This window comes from Podarcis muralis, chromosome 8 (assembly GCF_964188315.1).
Source record: "Podarcis muralis chromosome 8, rPodMur119.hap1.1, whole genome shotgun sequence".
NCBI lineage: Eukaryota > Metazoa > Chordata > Lepidosauria > Squamata > Lacertidae > Podarcis > Podarcis muralis.
This window is the reverse complement of record NC_135662.1, coordinates 86,603,974-86,624,893: the sequence shown is the minus strand read 5'-3', so window position 1 is coordinate 86,624,893 and position 20,920 is coordinate 86,603,974. Positions and strand designations below refer to the sequence as shown.

At 42.0% G+C, this 20,920-nt stretch overlaps 1 protein-coding gene and 2 pseudogenes across 13 annotated transcripts in view; all 3 read left to right on the top strand.

Annotated features, from left to right (window-relative positions):
- Nucleotides 1-20,920, top strand: part of LOC114601412 (protocadherin gamma-A5) — a 315,625-nt gene that overhangs the window by 146,442 nt on the left and 148,263 nt on the right. The window contains exon 1 of one of the 13 annotated variants that reach the window (XM_077933482.1): nucleotides 2,230-2,460. The exons of 11 other annotated variants lie outside the window; for them this stretch is intronic. In XM_077933482.1, the coding sequence (XP_077789608.1) occupies nucleotides 2,365-2,460 (96 nt within the window). In that variant the 5' untranslated portion in view covers nucleotides 2,230-2,364. Of the gene's footprint in view, nucleotides 1-2,229; nucleotides 2,461-20,221; nucleotides 20,437-20,920 lie in introns of those variants that run through there. One more of the 13 variants, XM_077933487.1, reaches the window with a different exon arrangement.
- LOC114601123 (protocadherin gamma-B1 pseudogene) lies at nucleotides 6,021-10,926 on the top strand (annotated as a pseudogene).
- On the top strand, nucleotides 12,743-15,196 carry LOC114601415 (protocadherin gamma-A4 pseudogene; annotated as a pseudogene).

Here is a 20,920-nt window from a genome sequence, read left to right as displayed (position 1 = left end):
TCTTAAAAAAAGGAAATAGCTGATTTTTCACAGAGCCAAATGGAGAGAAGATGCATGAAGAATGGCAGGGCACTCACAAGGCAAGTACAGCTTCTCTTAATATTCTTGCCCTCCTGCTGGGCTGCTTCAGAGCAGATTCATTATTCAATTCCTGAGGAAATGGCTAAGGGTTCAGTTGTGGGGAATATTGCCAAGGATTTGGGACTAAATGCCAAAGAACTAAGGAAACGCAACATGCATGCTGTCTCAGTGGATGAAATGAAATATTTCACTATGAATGCAGAGAATGGAAACCTCTATGTAAATGACAGGATAGACCGGGAGGGAATATGTGGCAAAAATCCGCTTTGCTTTATTAATTTTGAGATGGTAATTGAAAGCCCCTTGACTATTTTCCACATAACTATAGCAATCCAGGACATTAATGATAATGCACCACAGTTTTTCAATGGAAAAATCAACTTGGAGACAAGTGAGTTCACTGTACCAGGAACACGATTTCTCCTTGGGGAAGCTGAAGATCCTGACATTGGGACAAATTCTCTTCAGAATTACCATCTCAGCCCCAATCTATATTTCACCTTGGATGTTAAAGAGAGTCAGGATGGAAATAAATTTGCAGACTTGGTGCTTCAGAAACCACTAGATCGGGAAAGTGAACAGACCCTTCACTTGATCCTCACAGCCTTGGATGGCGGTGAACCTAGGAAGACTGGAACTGCCCAGATATGGATTAATGTCACAGATGCCAATGACAACCCACCTATCTTCACCCAAGAGGTTTACAAGGTCAGTCTGAAGGAAAATGCTCCTGTTGGCTCCCTTGTGCTCCAGATTTTAGCCTCTGATAAAGATGAAGGTACAAATGCCAAAATCAGTTACCATTTCAGCAACATCCAAAAAAGTGCTCAGGGGAAATTCAACTTGCATTCTAGTAATGGCACCATCACTCTTATGAGCCCATTAGACTTTGAGGAAACCAGAGAATATACTATGACAGTTGCGGCAAAAGATGGAGGTGGATTAGTAACCCACTGTAAAGTAGAAATACAGGTTATTGATGAGAATGACAATTTCCCAGAGGTAACTCTGGTTTCCTTGTTTAGTCCAGTCCCAGAAGATTCTGTGTCTGGAACCTTAATTGCTCTGATCAATGTAAAAGACAAAGACACTGGTGAGAATGGAAAGGTTAGCTGTTATTTGAAAAATGATCAGCCCTTCAAGATTGTCCCCTCATCTAACAATTACTTCAAACTCCAGACAAACAGTATCCTGGACAGAGAAATAGCTCCTGCATACAATATTACAATCACAGCCACTGACAAAGGAACTCCGCCTCTTTCCACACACAAAACAATCTCACTACAGATTTCAGATATCAATGATAATGCCCCTTCCTTTCAGAAATCTTCATATGTTATCTATGTGCCAGAAAACAATCCTTCAGGTGCCTCCATTTTCACCATCAAAGCCTCTGATCCTGATATGGACCAGAACTCACAGATCACATACTCCATCCTCAACAGCAACATTGAGGAGCTTCCCATCTCCTCCTATATCTCCATTAATTCAGAGACCGGCATCATCTATGCCCAGAGATCCTTTGACTATGAACAATTCAGAGAGTTTCGGGTACAAGTGAAGGCCCAAGATGGGGGTTCTCCCCCTCTCAGCACCAATGTGACCGTCAGGGTGTTTGTTCTTGACAGGAATGATAACAGCCCTCGTATCCTGTCCCCCTCACAAGAAGCCAAGGGCTCAGCCTTGTTTGAGATGGTGCCTCGTTCGGCCGAGGCAGATTATCTTGTCACCAAGGTGGTGGCCGTGGATGCAGATTCTGGACACAATGCCTGGCTCTCCTACCACCTCACTCAGGCCACTGAGCCGGCACTCTTCACGGTTGGTTCTCATACTGGAGAGATCAGGACAGCCAGGGCCTTTGTGGAGAGAGACGCTGTGAAACAGAGACTGGTCATTATGGTGAAGGATAACGGGCAGCCGTCTCTCTCGGCCACCATGACTCTGAACCTGGTGTTTGCTGAGAACTTTCAGGAGGCCCTTCCGGAAATGAAGAGCCAACCCAGCAGCTCGGAGTATCAGTCTGACCTGCAGTTCTACTTGGTGCTGGCCTTAGCTGTGATCTCCTTCTTGTTCCTCTTGACTGTGATTCTGGCCGTTACAATGAAGCTCCGTCAATCAGGGCATCCCAGGTTCCTACAGTGCTTTGGTCCTGTTCCCCATTCCAAGAATGGTGCCATCTTCCCACCCAACTTTGAAGATGGGACTTTGCCCTATTCCTACCAGCTGTGTCTGTCTTCTGAGACCAGGAAGAATGAGTTTGCCTTCCTGACACCCAGTGTTCAGATGGTAGACAATATTCTTGGCAGTGAGAAACCTGGTGTGCCTTTTACAGGCAATGAAGGAAACAATTTACATCCTGAGATGGAAAATATTGACAAGGTAAAAATTATTTTCATTGCACATCTCATAAACATGTTTACTGTATTGTGCATATTTATGCATATATGAGCCCCTCTGAGTTAAGTGGGTGTTTTTGCAGCCACATACTGAAGTCTCATCTGTCAGCAGTTGTGAACACTTTTCTGAAAAATAGGCACACCTAACATTGTGTTATGTCATGCTGACTCTTTTATATCATGATAACTTACCACTTACTTTCTGGCTTTCAACTTTTCACTAGCCTTCACCTTTTTTGTTATTAAAGTGCAATGTGTCCCAAGTAGTTACGAAATTCTGTAGTTTGGCAAGTTCTTTTTAATAAGAGAAAAACTCGTGTGTTGCATTTTTCCCCTTAAAGAGGTAATCAGTGATTTTCAGGTTTCTTCTGAACTCCATGTTTCAATCTCTGATTTAGAGTTCTTTATTCCTTTCTGTAGAAAGTCAATGACTCTTCACCTTTCTAAAACCCACAAGCTTAAATAGTGTTGTTTCCCCTTTCCAGCCTATTTGCATATTAAGCCTCCTCTCTCTCCATCCTCACTGCTTTCCAGAACTTTGAAGTTGTGTCACTCACAGCCCTCATATTACTTCTCTCCCACTTTGCTGAGTCTGCTTGCTGTTTTGTGTTCCTCCCTCGCTATGGTAAAGGTTAAAGGTAAAGGTAAAGGTACCCCTGCCCGTACGGGCCAGTCTTGACAGACTCTAGGGTTGTCCGCCCATCTCACTCAAGAGGCCGGGGGCCAGCGCTGTCCGGAGACACTTCCGGGTCACGTGGCCAGCGTGACATCGCTGCTCTGGCAAGCCAGAGCCGCACACGGAAACGCCGTTTACCTTCCCGCTAGTAAGCGGTCCCTATTTATCTACTTGCACCCGGGAGTGCTTTCGAACTGCTAGGTTGGCAGGCGCTGGGACCGAGCAACGGGAGCGCACCCCGCTGCGGGGATTCGAACCGCCAACCTTTCGATCGGCAAGCCCTAGGCACTGAGGCTTTTACCCACAGCGCCACCCGCGTCCCGATGGTAAAGGTTACCAACTGCTTTTCTCAGTAGACTGATGAGAATCCCAATAATAAGGCTGTTGGTAACCTTGCTGGCTATACAGTGGTGAGGGTATAGCCAACAGTCCCAGCACCAGGCCACATATAACTGCCACAGACAATCCAATTATTTTTTAAAAATGTTGTCAGTGAACCATTTGTAATATTAAACCTCCATCTTGAAGCACCCAAAGGCTCCAATTCTGTACATACTCTCCCAGGAGTAAGTCCCTCGGGTAAGCTCCAGGTAAACATTCATTTGGATCATGCTGTTAATGATGTTAAAACTACGAAGAGGACACATAAAATGGCCTTTGAACAAATGTTCTAACTATAGATGTTAAAATGGAACAGTCCAGGTTGCAATACAATTCAACATGTTGATATTCCCTTCTAGTCAAAGAAAGCTACAATGCATGCTTTCTCAGATGCATGCTCCAAACTCCCTTAGGCTGTAAACCTTTTGCTTATCAATATTTTTATGCTTAGAGACTTTTTGCTGATATCCTCCGGCACTCATTGGTGAAACTGATGTCTTGTGTTATACTATTTGCGAACAATTTGCAAACATTCTTAAGTTTCATGGTTAGTTGGATATGTTTCAGAATCGAATGCCTTTAGAGCTCATGCATTCAGAAGACATTCATACGTCCCTCCCTTGGTGCATTAGACTAGAAAGGACAAATGAAGGGTGAAATAAATCGCAGTTCCTCTCTTACTGCTTCCTTTATCATGTGATGCCACCTGGAGACCAACGCATAGATGAGAGTGCTTTGACGAAGCATGTGATCTGCATAGAATTGCTGTTGATACATCAGGGTACATGGTACTCTACAGAGGTGCCCAATATCTGCGAAACCACTTTCTTCCATATCAGTCTGCCCATGCTTTAGCAGATGTGGCCCTCTTGGTGGTCTCTAAACAGGATGGTGCAAGGCCCAGGGGAGGGCAGTGTCAGTGGTGGCTCCTCACATGTGAAACTCCCTCCCTTCTAAGGTGCATCTAGTCCCATATCTATATAATTTTAGGTGGCTAGTTAAGGCAAACTTTTTTCAGGTGATGTTTGGAGAAAGAGAGACTTGATTAGAAAAAAAGTGTTTAGTTTGCTGTTGCTATTAGGAAATTGCTACTTAGTTGAATTGTTATGAGTTGCTGTGTTTTCCATTTAAAAATTTGTGCTAGTCTATGGATTTTCTATATTGATTGTATTTTATTTTATTTGATCTGATTGTAAACCTGTGGCTTGAAGAGTAGTATATAAATCAAGTAGATAAATAAGCAAAAAATAGACAAATCTCTTTGACAAAATAAGTGCCTTAAAATGTGAATTATAACAAAATTCTGTACCCGTCATCTTGTATATTCATATAATTTTATCATTTATATTCACACTTCTGTGATCACACATGTGTAAGTTTCAACATTGTAGTGAGCTGTTCATTTCTGGAGTGATCCAGCTCTCTGTTTGTTCAAACTGAAGGTAGGACATAGAGGCCTCCATGGATCTTTACAGGCCCTGGGCTCCAGGTATGGATGCCAGGAGCAATATTATCCTGTGTCTGGGGACCACATCTGTATGAGGACAGCACTATGGGCATGTCAAGTGTCAAGATGCATGGTGTAGTTAAAGGAGGGTCTTTTCTAGAGCGTTCAACACTGCAAACACCATCTGGCACAGACACTCGAGATGCTTACCGACAGTCAGTTTGCCTGGGCCAGGAAGAGCAGCCTGCAAGGATAGAGTGACTGATGAATGAGATGGGCGGGCAAGGTGGGTCTCCAAAGCTCATACAAAAACATGTTTTGTATATGTAGAGGTCTCAGACTGTGAATCCAACTAGAGTCCAATTCTCATGACACACTCAATCCCATGGATCAGGTGGCAATGGTTATGATCTGGTGCTGAGGTCTTTCTGCTGCTTTCAGTCTTTTAAATGAAGATGCATAACTATTTCAGCTACGATCCTAGAACTGTGCAGCTAGAATATAAATGTTAATAGTATTGCAGTATTGTCAGCCTGGATAGCTCAGTTGGTTAGAGTATGATGCTGATGATGCCAAAGTTGTAGGTTCTATTCCTGTATGGGGCAGCTGCATATTCCTGCATTGCAGGGGATTGGACTAGATGATCTTCAGAGTCCCTTCCAACTCTACGATTCTATGATTCTATGTCACAACAGTATTTGAGGATACATTGACAAACAGTTCAAACTTTGGCCAAACTGTTATTTAGCACTCATGCATGCCATTATGTATTCATCTTAAACCCAGGCCAGCGTTTTAGTGACAAATGATGACAAAGTTAACTCTTTTTAAAGGTCTCTGTTTTATTCCTCTCTCTGTATTCTGTACCCTGTAATTGGAATGCGTAAAATGAATTAGAAAAATAACCATCAGTGTGGTTTCACAAGTGTTTGTGCAAGCGTTTGGAGAAGAGTTTGGAGTAAGTAGCAAGGACTTTTTTAGTCCTCTGTTGTAAGTGGTCCCAGGGAAGGAGAGGTCCTTCCTTGAGCAGTGACAGAATGCTCCGTTGCCATGGCTGTATTGCAGGCAGTGCTCTATGGGTGGAAAAGGCAAGAAGGGGGTGGTCCAGGGAGGCTTTAGATTCCCTTGTTTCCCAGACCTACTCAAGGATGGAATAGGTGGGAAACTACACCAGCCCTGGAGTTATTTTCCTTCCCTGTGGAACCATTTATTTTTTTTACAAGAAAGAAAATGGGGAGAGTAAAGAAGCCACCTCATATCTTGTGCCCTATTCATCACTTGGTTCCTCTGCTACAGTTATCTCTGCCATCCCTGCTGCCTATCCAACCTCCATAGGATTGTTCTGTTAGTTGCTCACATTTACATTAAAAATAGTAATATCGCTGAATTTTATGAAATGTATTGTTTTACAGAGGAGGGCTGGACATTGAAGTTGCATTAATTGGCTACAAAATGTTGTTGAGTGCTAACAATCTCTTCCATCAGTTATCTGTGGAAGTACAGAGGGAAGATGGAAAATTTGAGGGATGGGGAGGTTGTTGCATCTCTAAAGCACTTGAAATATATTTCCATTTCCTGCTACTGTAAAAACAAAACACCAGAAAGTAGTTACAAATCAAGAAAACCTTCACATACTGCATTTGAAAATAGATTGCTCTTGTATTCTACATCTAAGCACTAGAGGAAGGGGGGAAAGCAGCACATGAAGTTCTCCATCTCAGACTCAGAGTGTCGCTGTTGGCTAATGTGCTGCATCTCATGGTGCTGCATGGAATCTGCTAAGCGATGCTTCCTGCAGTGCCATTGTTCAGCCACAGACTGCAGAACTGGGAGATAGTAGAACACAGGGACGTTAAAACACTTTTGCTAAGGAAATAAAACCCACTGCAACATATAGAAAGGGACAGTGACTGCTTTTATACTTCCTTGTTGTGGATTTGTGGGTCTTGATGGGAACTTGAGAATCTCCATCTAATGAAAATATGCAAGAAAAGAATAAAGCAATTGTCTCACCAAATCAGATGGACAACAGGCACAAAGAGAAAAATGGGTCGGTAAAAAGGCAAGTACCACTCCTCTTGTTATTGTCCTTGTTGTGCCAGGCTGCCTCAGAGCACGTTCAGTATTCTATCGCTGAGGAAATGGAAAAAGGCTCCATTGTAGGAAATCTTGCCAAAGATTTGGAGCTGAATGCTGGAGAAATAGCAAATCGCAATCTGCATATCCTTTCCCTAGGTAAAAAGCAATATTTCTCTCTCAGTGCAGAAAATGGGAATCTATATGTAAATGACAGGATAGACAGAGAAGGAATATGTGGGAGCAATGCATATTGCCTCATTAGTTTTGAAGTGATGGTTGAAAATCCTATGAATATTTTTCATGTTACTGTACAGATCCAGGATATCAATGATAATGCACCACATTTTGTGAATGAGAATATCAAACTAGAGACAAGTGAACTCACTTTGCCAGGAGCCCGATTTGTGCTTGGGTTTGCTGAAGATCCAGATGTTGGAATAAATTCTCTCCAGAATTACCACCTCATGCCCAATCAGTATTTCATAGTAGAAGCTAGAGAGAGAGAAGATGGGAAGAAATATGCAGAATTAGTACTGAATAAACAGTTGGATCGAGAAAGTGAAAGCAGTTTCCATTTAATTCTTATGGCTCTGGATGGAGGGAAGCCTGCCAAAACTGGTACAGCCAAAATATGGATCAGTGTCATTGATGTAAATGATAATTCACCAATCTTCACACAAGACGTGTACAAGGTCTGTCTTAAAGAGAATACCCCAAAAGGATCTTCAGTAATACAAGTGAAAGCCACAGATAGAGATGAAGGCTCAAATGGTCATATCACGTATAGTTTTAGCAACATCCCTGAAAACACTCACAAAAAATTCTTCCTAAATCCCCAGAATGGGACAATTACAGTTAAGGAGTTGTTGGACTACGAAGAAGCAGAGAAATATGCAATGACAGTAGAAGCAAGAGACGGAGGTGGATTAGTGACTCATTGCAGTGTTGAAATAAAGCTATTAGATGAGAATGACAATGCCCCAGAAGTGATCCTGGCTTCCTTATCCAGCCCAATTCCTGAAGATTCTGCAATAGGAACCCTGGTAGCCCTTATCAATGTAAACGATAAAGATTCTGGAGACAATGGGAACATTACTTGTCATTTACAAAGTCATTGGCAATTTAGAATAATTGCTACATCCAATAACTTCTATAAGTTGGTTACAGATGCCCCCTTGGACAGAGAAAGCACTCCAGAATACAATATCACAATTATAGCCACAGACAAAGGTGCACCACCTCTTTCCACCCACAGAACTATCTCCCTGCAGATTTCAGATATCAATGATAACCGCCCAGCTTTTGAAAAATCTTCCTATGTCACCTATTTGTCAGAGAACAATCCAGCTGGAACTTCCATTTTCCGTGTAAAGGCTACAGATGCAGATCTAGAGTACAACTCGCAAATCACTTATTCTCTGCTCAATAGTAATATGGAGAACCTGCCTCTGTCCTCTTATATCTCCATTAACTCAGAAAATGGCATTATCTATGCCCAACGCTCCTTTGACTATGAGCAAATCAGGGAGTTTCAGTTCCAAGTGAAAGCACAAGATGGTGGCTCCCCACCACTCAGCAGAAACACCACAGTGAAAGTGTTCATTGTGGATCAGAATGATAACAATCCTCAAATCCTCTACCCTTCACAGGAAGTCAAAGGCTCCTCCTTGTTTGAGATGGTGCCTCGTTCAGCAGAAGAAGATTATCTGGTGACCAAGGTAGTGGCAGTAGATGCTGATTCTGGACATAACGCCTGGCTCTCTTACCACCTGCTTCAGGCTACAGAGCCAGCATTGTTCAGAATTGGGTCCCACACTGGGGAGATCAGGACCTCACGGGCTTTTCTGGAAAGAGATGCTGTGAAGCAGAAGCTCATCATCTTAGTCAAGGATAATGGGCAGCCACCACTATCTGCTACTGTGAGTCTCAACCTGGTGTTTGCTGAGAACTTCCAGGAGGCGCTCCCAGAAGTGAGCAGTGAAAGTATTGACTCACATAATCAATCTGACCTACAGTTTTATTTAGTATTGACTTTAGCTGTGATTTCATTCTTATTTCTCCTTACGGTGACTCTGGCAGTTGTTACGAAGCTTCGCACATCAAGCAGTCCTCAGTTCCTTCAGTGCTTTGGTCCTACTCCTTTTTCAAAGGCTGGTACCGTATTCCCACCGAATTTTGAAGAAGGGACTTTGCCCTACACCTACCAGCTCTGTCTGTCCTCAGAGACCAGGAAAAATGAGTTTGCATTCCTGACACCTAACGTTCAGGTTGCAGACAATGTTATCTGTGATGACAAAACTGCTCCACCTTTTACAGGCAGCAGAGAAAACCATTTTAATTCTGAGATGGATAATACAAACATGGTGAGTTTCCGTTCTAGATATTATTCACATTATCTCCTGCACTACTTTTAAACTGTGTCTATATATGAAGAACTATATTGTAGATAGTGGATGTATCTTCCAATAGATTCATAATGATGTCTAGTCTGAGGAAAAGAAATATAATTTCTTTTATAACAGATGCTAAATAGTCCTTGTTTTTCTGGTTGCTTCAACATTAATGAAGCAATCATTTTATCTATATTAATTCTGACTAATCCTACTGTCGTTATAGACGTGCTGTGCAGTTACTTATTTACAGATCTATATATTGCCATCTATATGGATACTTAATAAGGCGGATAAATGTGCATATATGTCACAGTCTGGAAGTGATGGGAGTGGAGAAGGAGGAAGGAAGAGGAAGTGATAAATAATTTTGGATCCCACCCACTTAATTCACATCTTATGATATTATTTCATAGCACCCCTGTGTGCAATGAAAATTGGGGTGCTTTACAAAGTCTGCCATTTGATATTGCAATATTCTTTCACCTTCCTTTAATTGCAGTGAATACTAGAGGAATTATTTATACACCTAATAGTCAGATAATTAGCAATCTCTTCAGTTTTCATTTGTTCTTATAGCTTGTCACTACCTGCCCAAATTCCCAATCCTCAACTTAGAATTGAAACAATCAGACCCTTCTGTGATGTTGGGCTGTGCCATTTAAGAATTTGGATAGAGGAATCTAATATTTGAAGATTCCACACATTAACCAAATAATTTCCTACCCAAACAAAATGATCAGGTGAGGAAAGAGGCAAAAGCTAACTTAGCACTGACAAGCTAGGATGGGCATTCAGGTTCAAATCTAGTTATCTGTGTGTGGATACTTTGTTGCTGGATGAGGGTGGATGCATATTACAAACATTCTGTAAAGCTTTTTTCTTAACTTATTTCAGAGATAGGGTGGTGGTAATTTTCTCCATATTTTTGAATTAGTTTGGTCACTCATTTCGAATCATTTGCTATAATTCTACACTTTTATGATTATTATTTTTAAAAAAGGAAAAAAGAATTAGTTTTCAAACCAGTTTAGAAAGAAAGAGACGATAAAGATTTGAGAGAAGCAAAGAATTTGAGAATAGTTGATGCAGTTTTAGGTGACAAAATCAGAATCGGATAATTCATGTCATGCTTAGCATCACAACACAGTATAAGATAAAATGGTTCCCCCCCCCCCCCCAACACTTGGCAAAATCACATTCCTACAGACATGCTTGATGTCACATGAAGCTCCTAGAAATGTAGTGCTTATAGAAAGAAAGTTATTGTGGTGTAGCAGTTTGACTGTTGAACTAGGGCCCCCTTGAGACAACCTGTTTATTGAGAAGTCATCCTGATTTTCTTGCACAAAGCTTACTGGGGAGGTTAGACTATATCTTTCTTGCACGCTTGTTCTCATTTGTTTGCAGGGAGGTTCTGTGACAATGAGCATAGATCCTGATTTGTTTCTGCAGCATTTATACATCTTCCCATGAATCATTCATTCATCTCACTCTTTCCAGTGCATTTCCCTAGCACTTGCCTAACCACAAAAAGTCCCATTTTTTTACAAACAGATTTGTTGTGCAATGGCAGCAGAGCACTTCAGTACAGTTTAATTGTGTGCTTGAATCCCTCCCACAAAGTTCTGAAAGTTTTGAGGTGAAAGCATTGGGGAGAGATAGGTTAAAATCCTCACTCAGCCATGAAGCTCACTGGGCGAACTTGAGCCTGTCACTAACCTATCAACCTAACCAACATCATTTGTATTGTGAAGAGAAAAGAGGGGTGGGGGCCATGTAAGCTCACTGGAGGAAAGGCAAAATATAACTATAATAAAAAAATTATTGGGAGTCCTTTAAAATCCATTTTTGTATTTATTTGTAGTGCTCTGCCCTGTTTGAGACTGCATGTAAACATTTCAATCAGAAAAACACTATTGTTTAAAATAGGATTCAGCAATTCTTGGGATTCAGGATTCTCTCTCTCTCTCTCTCTCTCTCTCTCTCTCTCTCTCTCTGTGTGTGTGTGTGTGTGTCTACACATACACACACTCCTATGCTTGAACACAGTGGATCTTCTGAGAGATAAACTACTTGTTACATAGGAGCTCTGCATTTGGCGATCCTAATATAATTTTCTTCTTTCTAGAAGCAGTCGTGAAGGTTTTCTAATTTTGATCAGGGCCACAACATGAGAATGGGGGGGTCTAATGTTTTTCTCTGTGCCAGAACCTCAGTGCAGATCACCCAAAGCAACATGTTGGGGGGGGGGGGGAATGAGAGCCTGATTAGGGACCCCCTGCACCACGGCACTGATCCAAGTCACAGGGTCCACACAAGATATTTTAATGTACCATTTATTCGGCCTTGAGTAAATGTGCATATGAATGTGTATGTTATGGGCACAACCCTTCCTGTTACCTTATCCTTATATTTCTTGAGATAAAGTTGCCCTGAGCAAATTTGGGGGCATGGGTGGGATAAACATTTTAAAAATAAATATTTTGGAAACATATTTTATCATTATTTTATTCCCATTATTTAAGTTATCTATTTTTATAACAGTTGGTTTAAATTCTAGATAGCACAGAAAAGATTTATAATCACGTGTGTGCATGCATATATGCACGTGCGTTTCTAGCTGGATTCCACATTATTTAAAATCTGAACAGAAAAAAAAATGCTTATTAAAGTACCAGAAAATATCAGGGGAATATATTTCATGATATTTCAGACAAGATCGTCACAGTGTCTAGCAACTTCCAAGAGACTGTGTGGAGAGTAACAGCCTACAATAGCAGTATAATGATTATAAGCAGAGAACAATCAGTTTCCATGATCAGAAGTGTGATTCAATCATGAACCTGGATTACTACAAAATGTCACACAAATGGAGTGGGAGTTTTTTTCTGGTCATCTACTGTACTTGCAGCTGATGTATCAGGATGAGAAATATACCATACTAAGGAAAATGGCATTTCAGAAAGCACCAAGAAGATGAAGTTATTGTTTTAGGACTCTGGGTGTCGCTGTTTACCAACCAAGGCTGAACAATTTAGTAAGAGATTCAACTTTCCCATCCAATCGCTTCATTACAGAAAATACAGAAAGAGAGATCACACGTACGGAATCTGAACAACTGGAGGATCTTATATTAAATCAAATCTGTATTTTAAATACAGGCAATAGAGATATCTGTGTTGTCTGTGTGTATATATTAAGAATTTCAGCCACATACAGACAAATCTAAAATATAGCCACTCTGTCAAAGAAGTAGGATCTTCACCTTGGCACAGAAGTACAACTGGCAATGGAAACCTTTTTCCAGGATTGCAGAAGGAGAGCTGTCTTTTGTTTCATTCTGGTTCATGTTTGGCAAGCTGTTACAGGGCAGATTCATTATTCCATCCCTGAAGAAGCAGAAAAAGGTTCTTTCGTGGGGCCCATCGCCAAAGACCTGAAGCTGGAATTAAAAGAGCTCTCACGCCGTGGAGTCCGCATTGTTTCTCGAGGTAGGACACAGTATTTTGCTTTGAATTATAAGAGTGGTCATTTGTACATCACAGAGAGAATAGACAGAGAGGTGCTCTGTGGACAAGTGGAAAAGTGTGTCTTGAACTTTGATACCATAGTGGGGGATTCAATGAAAGTATATGGCGCTGAAGTGGAAATCACAGATATTAATGACAACGCTCCCACCTTCCATTCAGAGAAACTGGAGCTCAGAATGAGTGAGACCACAGCACCTGGATCTCACTTTCCCCTCGATGAAGCTCAGGATCTTGATTTGGGCATCAATACCCTTCAGGGATACAAACTCAGCAACAGTAGCCATTTCTCCCTCAATGTGCAAGAGACAGTTGACGGTAGACAATACACTGAATTGGTACTGGAAAGGCCTTTGGACCGTGAAGAGGAAGCTATTCATAATCTGGTCCTCACAGCATATGATGGGGGAGATCCAGTCAGGACAGGAACTGTACAGATACAAGTGACAGTTTTAGATGCTAATGACAATGCACCAGTTTTTAGCCACCATAGCTATGAAGTAAGCGTTAGGGAAGATATTCCTGTTGGTACCACAGTGGTTATATTAAAAGCCAGTGACCTAGATGAAGGTGTCAACAAGGAACTGAAATATTCATTCAGAAAGATCACAGAAAGGGCTTCACAAATATTTCATTTGAATTCACATACTGGGGAAATTACACTTGCAAGAGGCTTAGACTATGAGGAGTCCACACTTCATGAAATTGAGGTCCAGGTCCATGATGGTGGAGGTCTATTGGACAGATCAACTGTCATAGTATTTGTTACTGATGTAAATGACAATGCACCGACACTGGAAATAACTTCACTTATCAGCTCCATCCCTGAGAACTCTCCACCAGCGACTGCAATAGCCCTTTTGAATGTGCAAGATGAGGATTCGGCAGAGAATGCAGAAGTCACGTGCTCTATCCCCAGCAACCTCCCCTTTCTACTGACAAAAGCCTATGGCAACTACTACAGTTTGGTGACAGCAAGAGCCCTGGACAGAGAGCAGGTGGCAGCCTACAACATCACTGTCACAGTCACGGATCACGGGACCCCTCCACTTTCTACATCAATTGTTATTCCACTTGAGATTTTAGACACAAACGACAACCCTCCACACTTCCTGCAATCCATTTATACTTCTTATTTAATGGAGAACAACCCAAGAGGGGCCTCCATATTTTCCTTGAAGGCTGATGATCCAGACTGTGGAGAGAACTCCAGAGTCACTTATTCCATCATTGAGCACAACATCAGTGACTCCCCAGTATCTTCCTTCCTCTCCATTAACTCTGAGACTGGGATTGTCTATGGCCTGATCTCTTTCGATTATGAGGAGATGAGGGAGATTAAGTTCCTGGTCAAGGCCCAGGATGGAGGTTCTCCACCACTCAGCTCCAACGTCTCAGTCACTCTCTTCATCCTGGACCAGAATGACAATGCTCCACAAATCCTGTACCCCTCCCCTCCCACTGACGGCTCCACAGGGATAGAGCTGGCCCCTCGCTCCTCTGAGCCAGGCTACCTGGTCACTAAGGTGGTGGCCGTGGATGCGGACTCTGGCCAGAATGCCTGGCTCTCCTACCAGCTGATCAAGGCCACCGAGCCAGGGCTCTTCACTCTGGGGCTCCACACGGGAGAGATCAGGACGGCCCGCTTCTTTCTGGAGAGAGATGCCCTCAAGCAAAGCCTGGTGGTTTTAGTGAAGGACAATGGGCAGCCACCTCTCTCTGCTTCAGCCACTCTGACTGTGGTGCTGGCTGACACCATCCCTGCAATCCTGTCAGACCTGAGCAGCATCTCAGCTCCTGTAGAGCCTCCGTCTGACCTCACCTTCTACCTGGTCCTTGCAGTGGCTTTTGTCTCTTGCTTGTTCTTCACTTTCCTCCTTGTGTTACTCGCTGTCAGGTTGCACAGGTGGAGAAATTCTCAGCTGCTTGAGACGGGGAGTGTGAATTTCAGTGGCGCTCCCATCTCACAGTTTGTGGGGATTGATGGAGTCCGAGCATTTCTGCACTCCTACTGCCAGGAGGTTTCTCTCACCACAGACTCTAGGAAAAGTCAGTTTAATATTTCTAAGGCAAATTATTCCAATACTCTGAGCAATAAAGATACATGTGAAATAAAGGATCCCTTCCTCATTGCGGAAGATATTAATAGCAGTAACGGAGATTCGGCCAATACACAGGTGAGCTATCCCTTTCAGATCTGGGGTCTGAGGTTTTAAATATAATGCCTGCTATTAATTGTTATGTGCTTTTATGAAGAGAGGGTTGAAAGAACATTCTTCCACTCATATTATTTTATCTTTGCCAGAAGCTTATAGTTTTTGGTATTTGAAAATACCTACGCCACACATACACCACTTTCCCCCATAAAAATTAGACTTCTCTTGGTCAAAAGAAATATTTGTCAGAGTCCCCCAGGAAACAAAGAATCGGAGTGAATGTTTGCTTACTCTCTTTGACAAGAAAAACTATTTCATAGTTGTTATATAAGTAAATTTGAGATCAAAACAATATTATGAATTTATTTGCCTTGTTGGAAGTATAATGTATGCCTAGTTCTTAGATGACACACACTTCTAAGGGAGGACGCTACCCAGGTTTTATCACTCACCACTCTTGTGGATGGGGAAATTCATTTCTAACCCCACATATGGTGACAGACCCATAATACGATCAAAACTCATCAGCTGTATTTTCCCAATGGAAGTCTGAGACAGTTCAGGAGTTTGAGATGAAGCTTGGGAAGCTTTAGAACATGCTAAATTAAAACATTACAGTCATTATACGACAACTGCATTAATCAAATCTTATTGAGAAGTATGCAAACCTTTGGAGTTAATTATGTGCTTTCACACCTTGAGTATAAAATCCAGGGCTAGTTCATGTGAACAACTACATCACTTGTTAACTGTGTGAACACAGTTTGATCACTTGGCAGCTGAACTGATATGCTGGATTTGTTTCAGAACATTCAGCCATTTTATTTGTGGTGTGACATCTGTGTTCACACTAGATGCTGCAGTCATCAAATGATAAATATTCACATGTGGAACGGGACCTACTGTCATCTGTTTGTAAACCAATTTCATTGCAGTCTTTGATTCTCCATAATATTAAATATTTAGTTATAGGAATTTGGCTTTATGTGACAGAGTATATTATTTTTAACCAGCAGTCTATGCATAGTGATTTCAGGTTATGTTTTTACCATTTTAGGAGAAAGCAAAGAATGAGAACTATCTAGAAAAAGTATCTCAAGTATGAACAGAATATGTTTCACATAAGTAGACATATTAATAATAAGTGTATTGTGGCAATGCTTAGGTATGGCAGCTTTGAGAGGTTCTATATTTGAAGCCTGTGGTGCAATGGACAGAATGTTGAACTATGGAATCTTGAGTTCAAATAATTACTCATCCAAAAAGAAGCTCACTGGGCAGCGTTGGTCACATCTCTCTCAGCCTGGCCTTTCTCCAGGGTTGTTGAGAAGATAAAATGGAATGATCCCACACTCACATTCCTCTAAGCTGCCCTGAACTTCTTGGAGGAAAAGTGGGATAAACAGGTGACCAATAATAATCTCTACTCCCCCACATTTGGAATTCTATAGCTGAGTGGTGGAATTCTATAGTTTGTTGTACTCAGAAGGTCCCAGATTCAATTCTTACCCTCTCCAGTTAATGGATCTCCAGGAACATAACTGCGAACGATCTCTCAGTGAGACCGAGAAGAGCTACTTGATGGAAAATGTGGTCTTCTCTGGTGTCTCATCTTAGAACTGTACAGCAGCATAGTTTTTAGGATCTCTGGATCGCTCATGATCCTCCATAATGCTAAGGTGGCAAAGCCAGGGGAACATGCAGCCTGTATGTATGATATGCAGACAATGTCACTGACACAAGTATTTGGTAAAGTCACAAAGTAAGAGAAGTACATACGTGGGTGGTTGGGTTTATTGGCTGCTTGTCCCACTAGCATTAGAACCTGCCTTGCCCTCAATGCCCATCTGAGACAGTCTTGTGCAGAAGGATACTATGCCAACGCCAAAAGCAGGCCCCCCCATTTGCTCCTTTAAAAAAATCTGTAACATCTAATGAATCTTGTTGCAATTTTCCTCACTTCATTGGTTGCCACATGCATGGGTGGTGAAGCTTTGAAAGCAATGGCATCGTGTTACACCTTTTGTTTTACTTTGAGTTCTTTTGGTGAGGGGGGAAACACAGAACCGCTGCATTTGATGCCAGCCAAACATCCTTTGAAAGAACATCTAGTTCCAGCTTTAACGCTATTAATTTTCCCAAAAAGGTTACACAGAGAGATCTCTGGTCAGGCAGAAGTGTCCAATAAAGTATGAGCTTCTGATTGAGAAAATGTAAATACTTCTGCAGACGGAATTGTAAAAATACTGCATCTCTGGAAATTTCTGATATGACAATTTCAGGAGCTAGAATTTGTGGCATTTTTGTTGGCAATAATGAAGGTATTGCCTGACCATGGAGTTTGAAAGTTCTCTTCATAGTCACAGCAGCAGTTCCAATACATTAAAAGTCACTGGCCAGCATGAAAGAATCTAAAAACTGAGTCTAAAAAGCAATGAAGTATTTATTCCAAAAGAATCAAAGGAGGGCATTCTCAAATATCTGACTCTTTTAGTTGTCCTTTTTACTGGAACACAAATATATGATCATACTGGTAGTATTTCTGCTTTTTATTTTCATAACAAAACAACATTTGCAATTCTCTCTCTGAGCCTCAGAGTGTCACTGTTGGCCAGTGTGGTGCCAGAAAAAAGGATGGAGATCTAGTTATGCTTCTCCTACAAAGTGAGTGTTTCATCAGTTCTGTACAGACTGGGCAAAGAGAAAAACACAAAGCCGTTGCAGTCTGGCTGAAAAAAAGGAAAAGGCTCCAAATCCTCACAATCTAAGAAGGAAGGCAGTTTATATTTACTTACAGAGATTTCCTCTGTGCTATTGAGAAACTGATCTGGTCACTACAAGCTGCAGAAAAGGAGGCAGAAAATTTCTCAGTGATCTGGATGGACAAAAGGCAGGAAGAGGATGGCAGAACACTCAGAAGGCAAGTACTGCTTCTCTTATTTTTGCCTTTCTCCTGCTGGGCTGCCTCGGAGCAGATTCGCTATTCTATCCCTGAGGAGATGGCAAAGGGTTCGATTGTGGGAAATCTCGCCAAAGATTTGGGACTGAATGCCAGAGATCTAGGAAGGCGCAATCTGCATGCTGCCTCTGTGAACAAAATGCAGTATTTCAGTATAAGTGCAGACAATGGAAACCTTTATGTGAATGACAGAATTGATAGGGAGGAAATATGTGGCACAACTCCACTCTGCCTTATTAATTTTGAAGTGGTGATGGAAAATCCTTTAAATGTTTTCCATATAACAATAGATATACAGGATATTAATGATAATGCACCACACTTCCTTGGTGATATAATCAACTTGGAGATCATAGAATCAACTGTTCTAGGAACCAGATTTCTCCTTGGGAAAGCAGAAGATCCTGATATTGGGTTGAACTCTCTCCAGAATTACCAGCTGAGCTCCAACCAGTACTTCACCTTGGAAGTAAGGGAGAGAAAAGATGGAAATAAATATGCCGAATTAGTGCTAAGTAAAGTTATGGATCGAGAAAGTGAACAGACTATTCACTTGATCCTTACAGCCTTGGATGGCGGCGAACCAAGAAAAACTGGGACTGTCCAGATACGGATTAATGTCACAGATGCCAATGACAACCCACCTGTTTTCACTCAGGAGGTGTACAAAGTCAATTTACCTGAAAATGTTCCTATTGGGTCCCTTGTGCTTCGGGTTGTAGCCTCAGATAAAGATGAAAACTCTTATGCTCAGATCAGGTATCAATTCAGCAACATACCAGCAAATAGCCACAAGAAATTCAGTTTGGATCCAATTAATGGCATAGTCACTCTTACAGGACTGCTCAACTTTGAGGAAACTAAAGAATATACCATGGCAGTAGAAGCCAAAGATGGTGGTGGATTGGTGGCACAATCCAACATTGAAATAACTGTGCTTGATGAGAATGATAATGCCCCGGATGTGACCTTAGCCTCCATATTCAGCCCTGTTCCTGAAGATTCACTGCCGGGAACTGTCATTGCTCTGATCAATGTAAATGACAAAGATAGTGGAGATAATGGAAAAGTTACTTGCTACTTACAAGATGATTTACCCTTCAAAATTCTTCCCTCATCTAACAATTACTTCAAGCTCCAGACTGACAGTCCTTTGGACAGAGAAATAGCTCCTGCATACAATATTACAATCACAGCCACTGATAGAGGAACTCCACCTCTTTCCACACACAAAACAATCTCACTACAGATCTCAGATATTAATGATAATGCCCCTACATTTCAGAGATCAACCTACAGCATCTATGTGCCAGAAAACAATCCTTCAGGTGCCTCCATTTTCACCATCAAAGCCTCTGATTCCGACATGGACCAGAACTCACGGATCACATACTCCATCCTCAACAGCAACATTGAGGAGCTTCCCATCTCCTCCTATATCTCCATTAATTCAGAGACCGGCACCATCTATGCCCAGAGATCCTTTGACTATGAACAATTCAGAGAGTTCCAGCTGCAAGTGAAGGCCCAAGATGGGGGTTCTCCCCCTCTCAGCACCAATGTGACCGTCAGGGTGTTTGTTCTTGACAGGAATGATAACAGCCCTCGTATCCTGTCCCCCTCACAAGAAGCCAAGGGCTCAGCCTTGTTTGAGATGGTGCCTCGTTCGGCCGAGGCAGATTATCTTGTCACCAAGGTGGTGGCCGTGGATGCAGATTCTGGACACAACGCCTGGCTCTCCTACCACCTCACTCAGGCCACTGAACCGGCACTCTTCACGGTTGGCTCTCATACTGGAGAGATCAGGACAGCCAGGGCCTTTGTGGAGAGAGACGCTGTGAAACAGAGACTGGTCATTATGGTGAAGGATAACGGGCAGCCGTCTCTCTCGGCCACCATGACTCTGAACCTGGTGTTTGCTGAGAACTTCCAGGAGGCCCTTCCGGAAATGAAGAGCCAACCCAGCAGCTTGGACTATCAGTCTGAGCTGCAGTTCTACTTGGTGCTGGCCTTAGCTGTGATCTCCTTCTTGTTCCTTTTGACTGTCATTCTGGCCGTTACAATGAAGCTCCGTCAATCAGGGCATCCCAGGTTCCTACAGTGCTTTGGTCCTGTTCCCCATTCCAAGAATGGTGCCATCTTCCCACCCAACTTTGAAGATGGGACTTTGCCCTATTCCTACCAGCTGTGTCTGTCTTCTGAGACCAGGAAGAACGAGTTTGCCTTCCTGACACCCAATGTTCAGATGGTAGACAATATTCTTGGCAGTGAGAAACCTGCTGTGCCTTTTACAGGCAATGTAGGAAACAATTTTGATTCTGCAGTAGATAATGGAGAACAGGTAAGGTTTGTTTTCTGAAATTAAATGCCATTATCCATCATTCTTTGCCATTAGTGACATTGTCAGAGTGCTTTTTATCCAGCTAATGTGACTGCCTTTTTGTTTTTCATCATATAAATGAAAAGTTTGGCTCTTACATCATTTGTCTTTCATGAATCAGGATTCGCCCTTTTCACTCCATGGGGAAGCTACACATTGCAGCTTCGAGCCATGCCCTTGAAACCATCTGGTAGAACTTATCTTGTTGTCATTTGAACAACTAGTATTTTGAGGAGTTGACCGTCAACTACTTTCATTAAATTAAATAAAGTGAGGAAAAGAACTTTGTTTTTCACATTACTTGGCTTTGGGGGGGCTACTGTGCAGCAATTTTGGCTGTAGAATCAAAGGAGGGCACCTTGCTATATAGCAGAAAATACTGTCACTGTTATTAGTATTACTAGCAATTTTTTAAAGTAATAGATTTTAAAGATATACGCTTTTG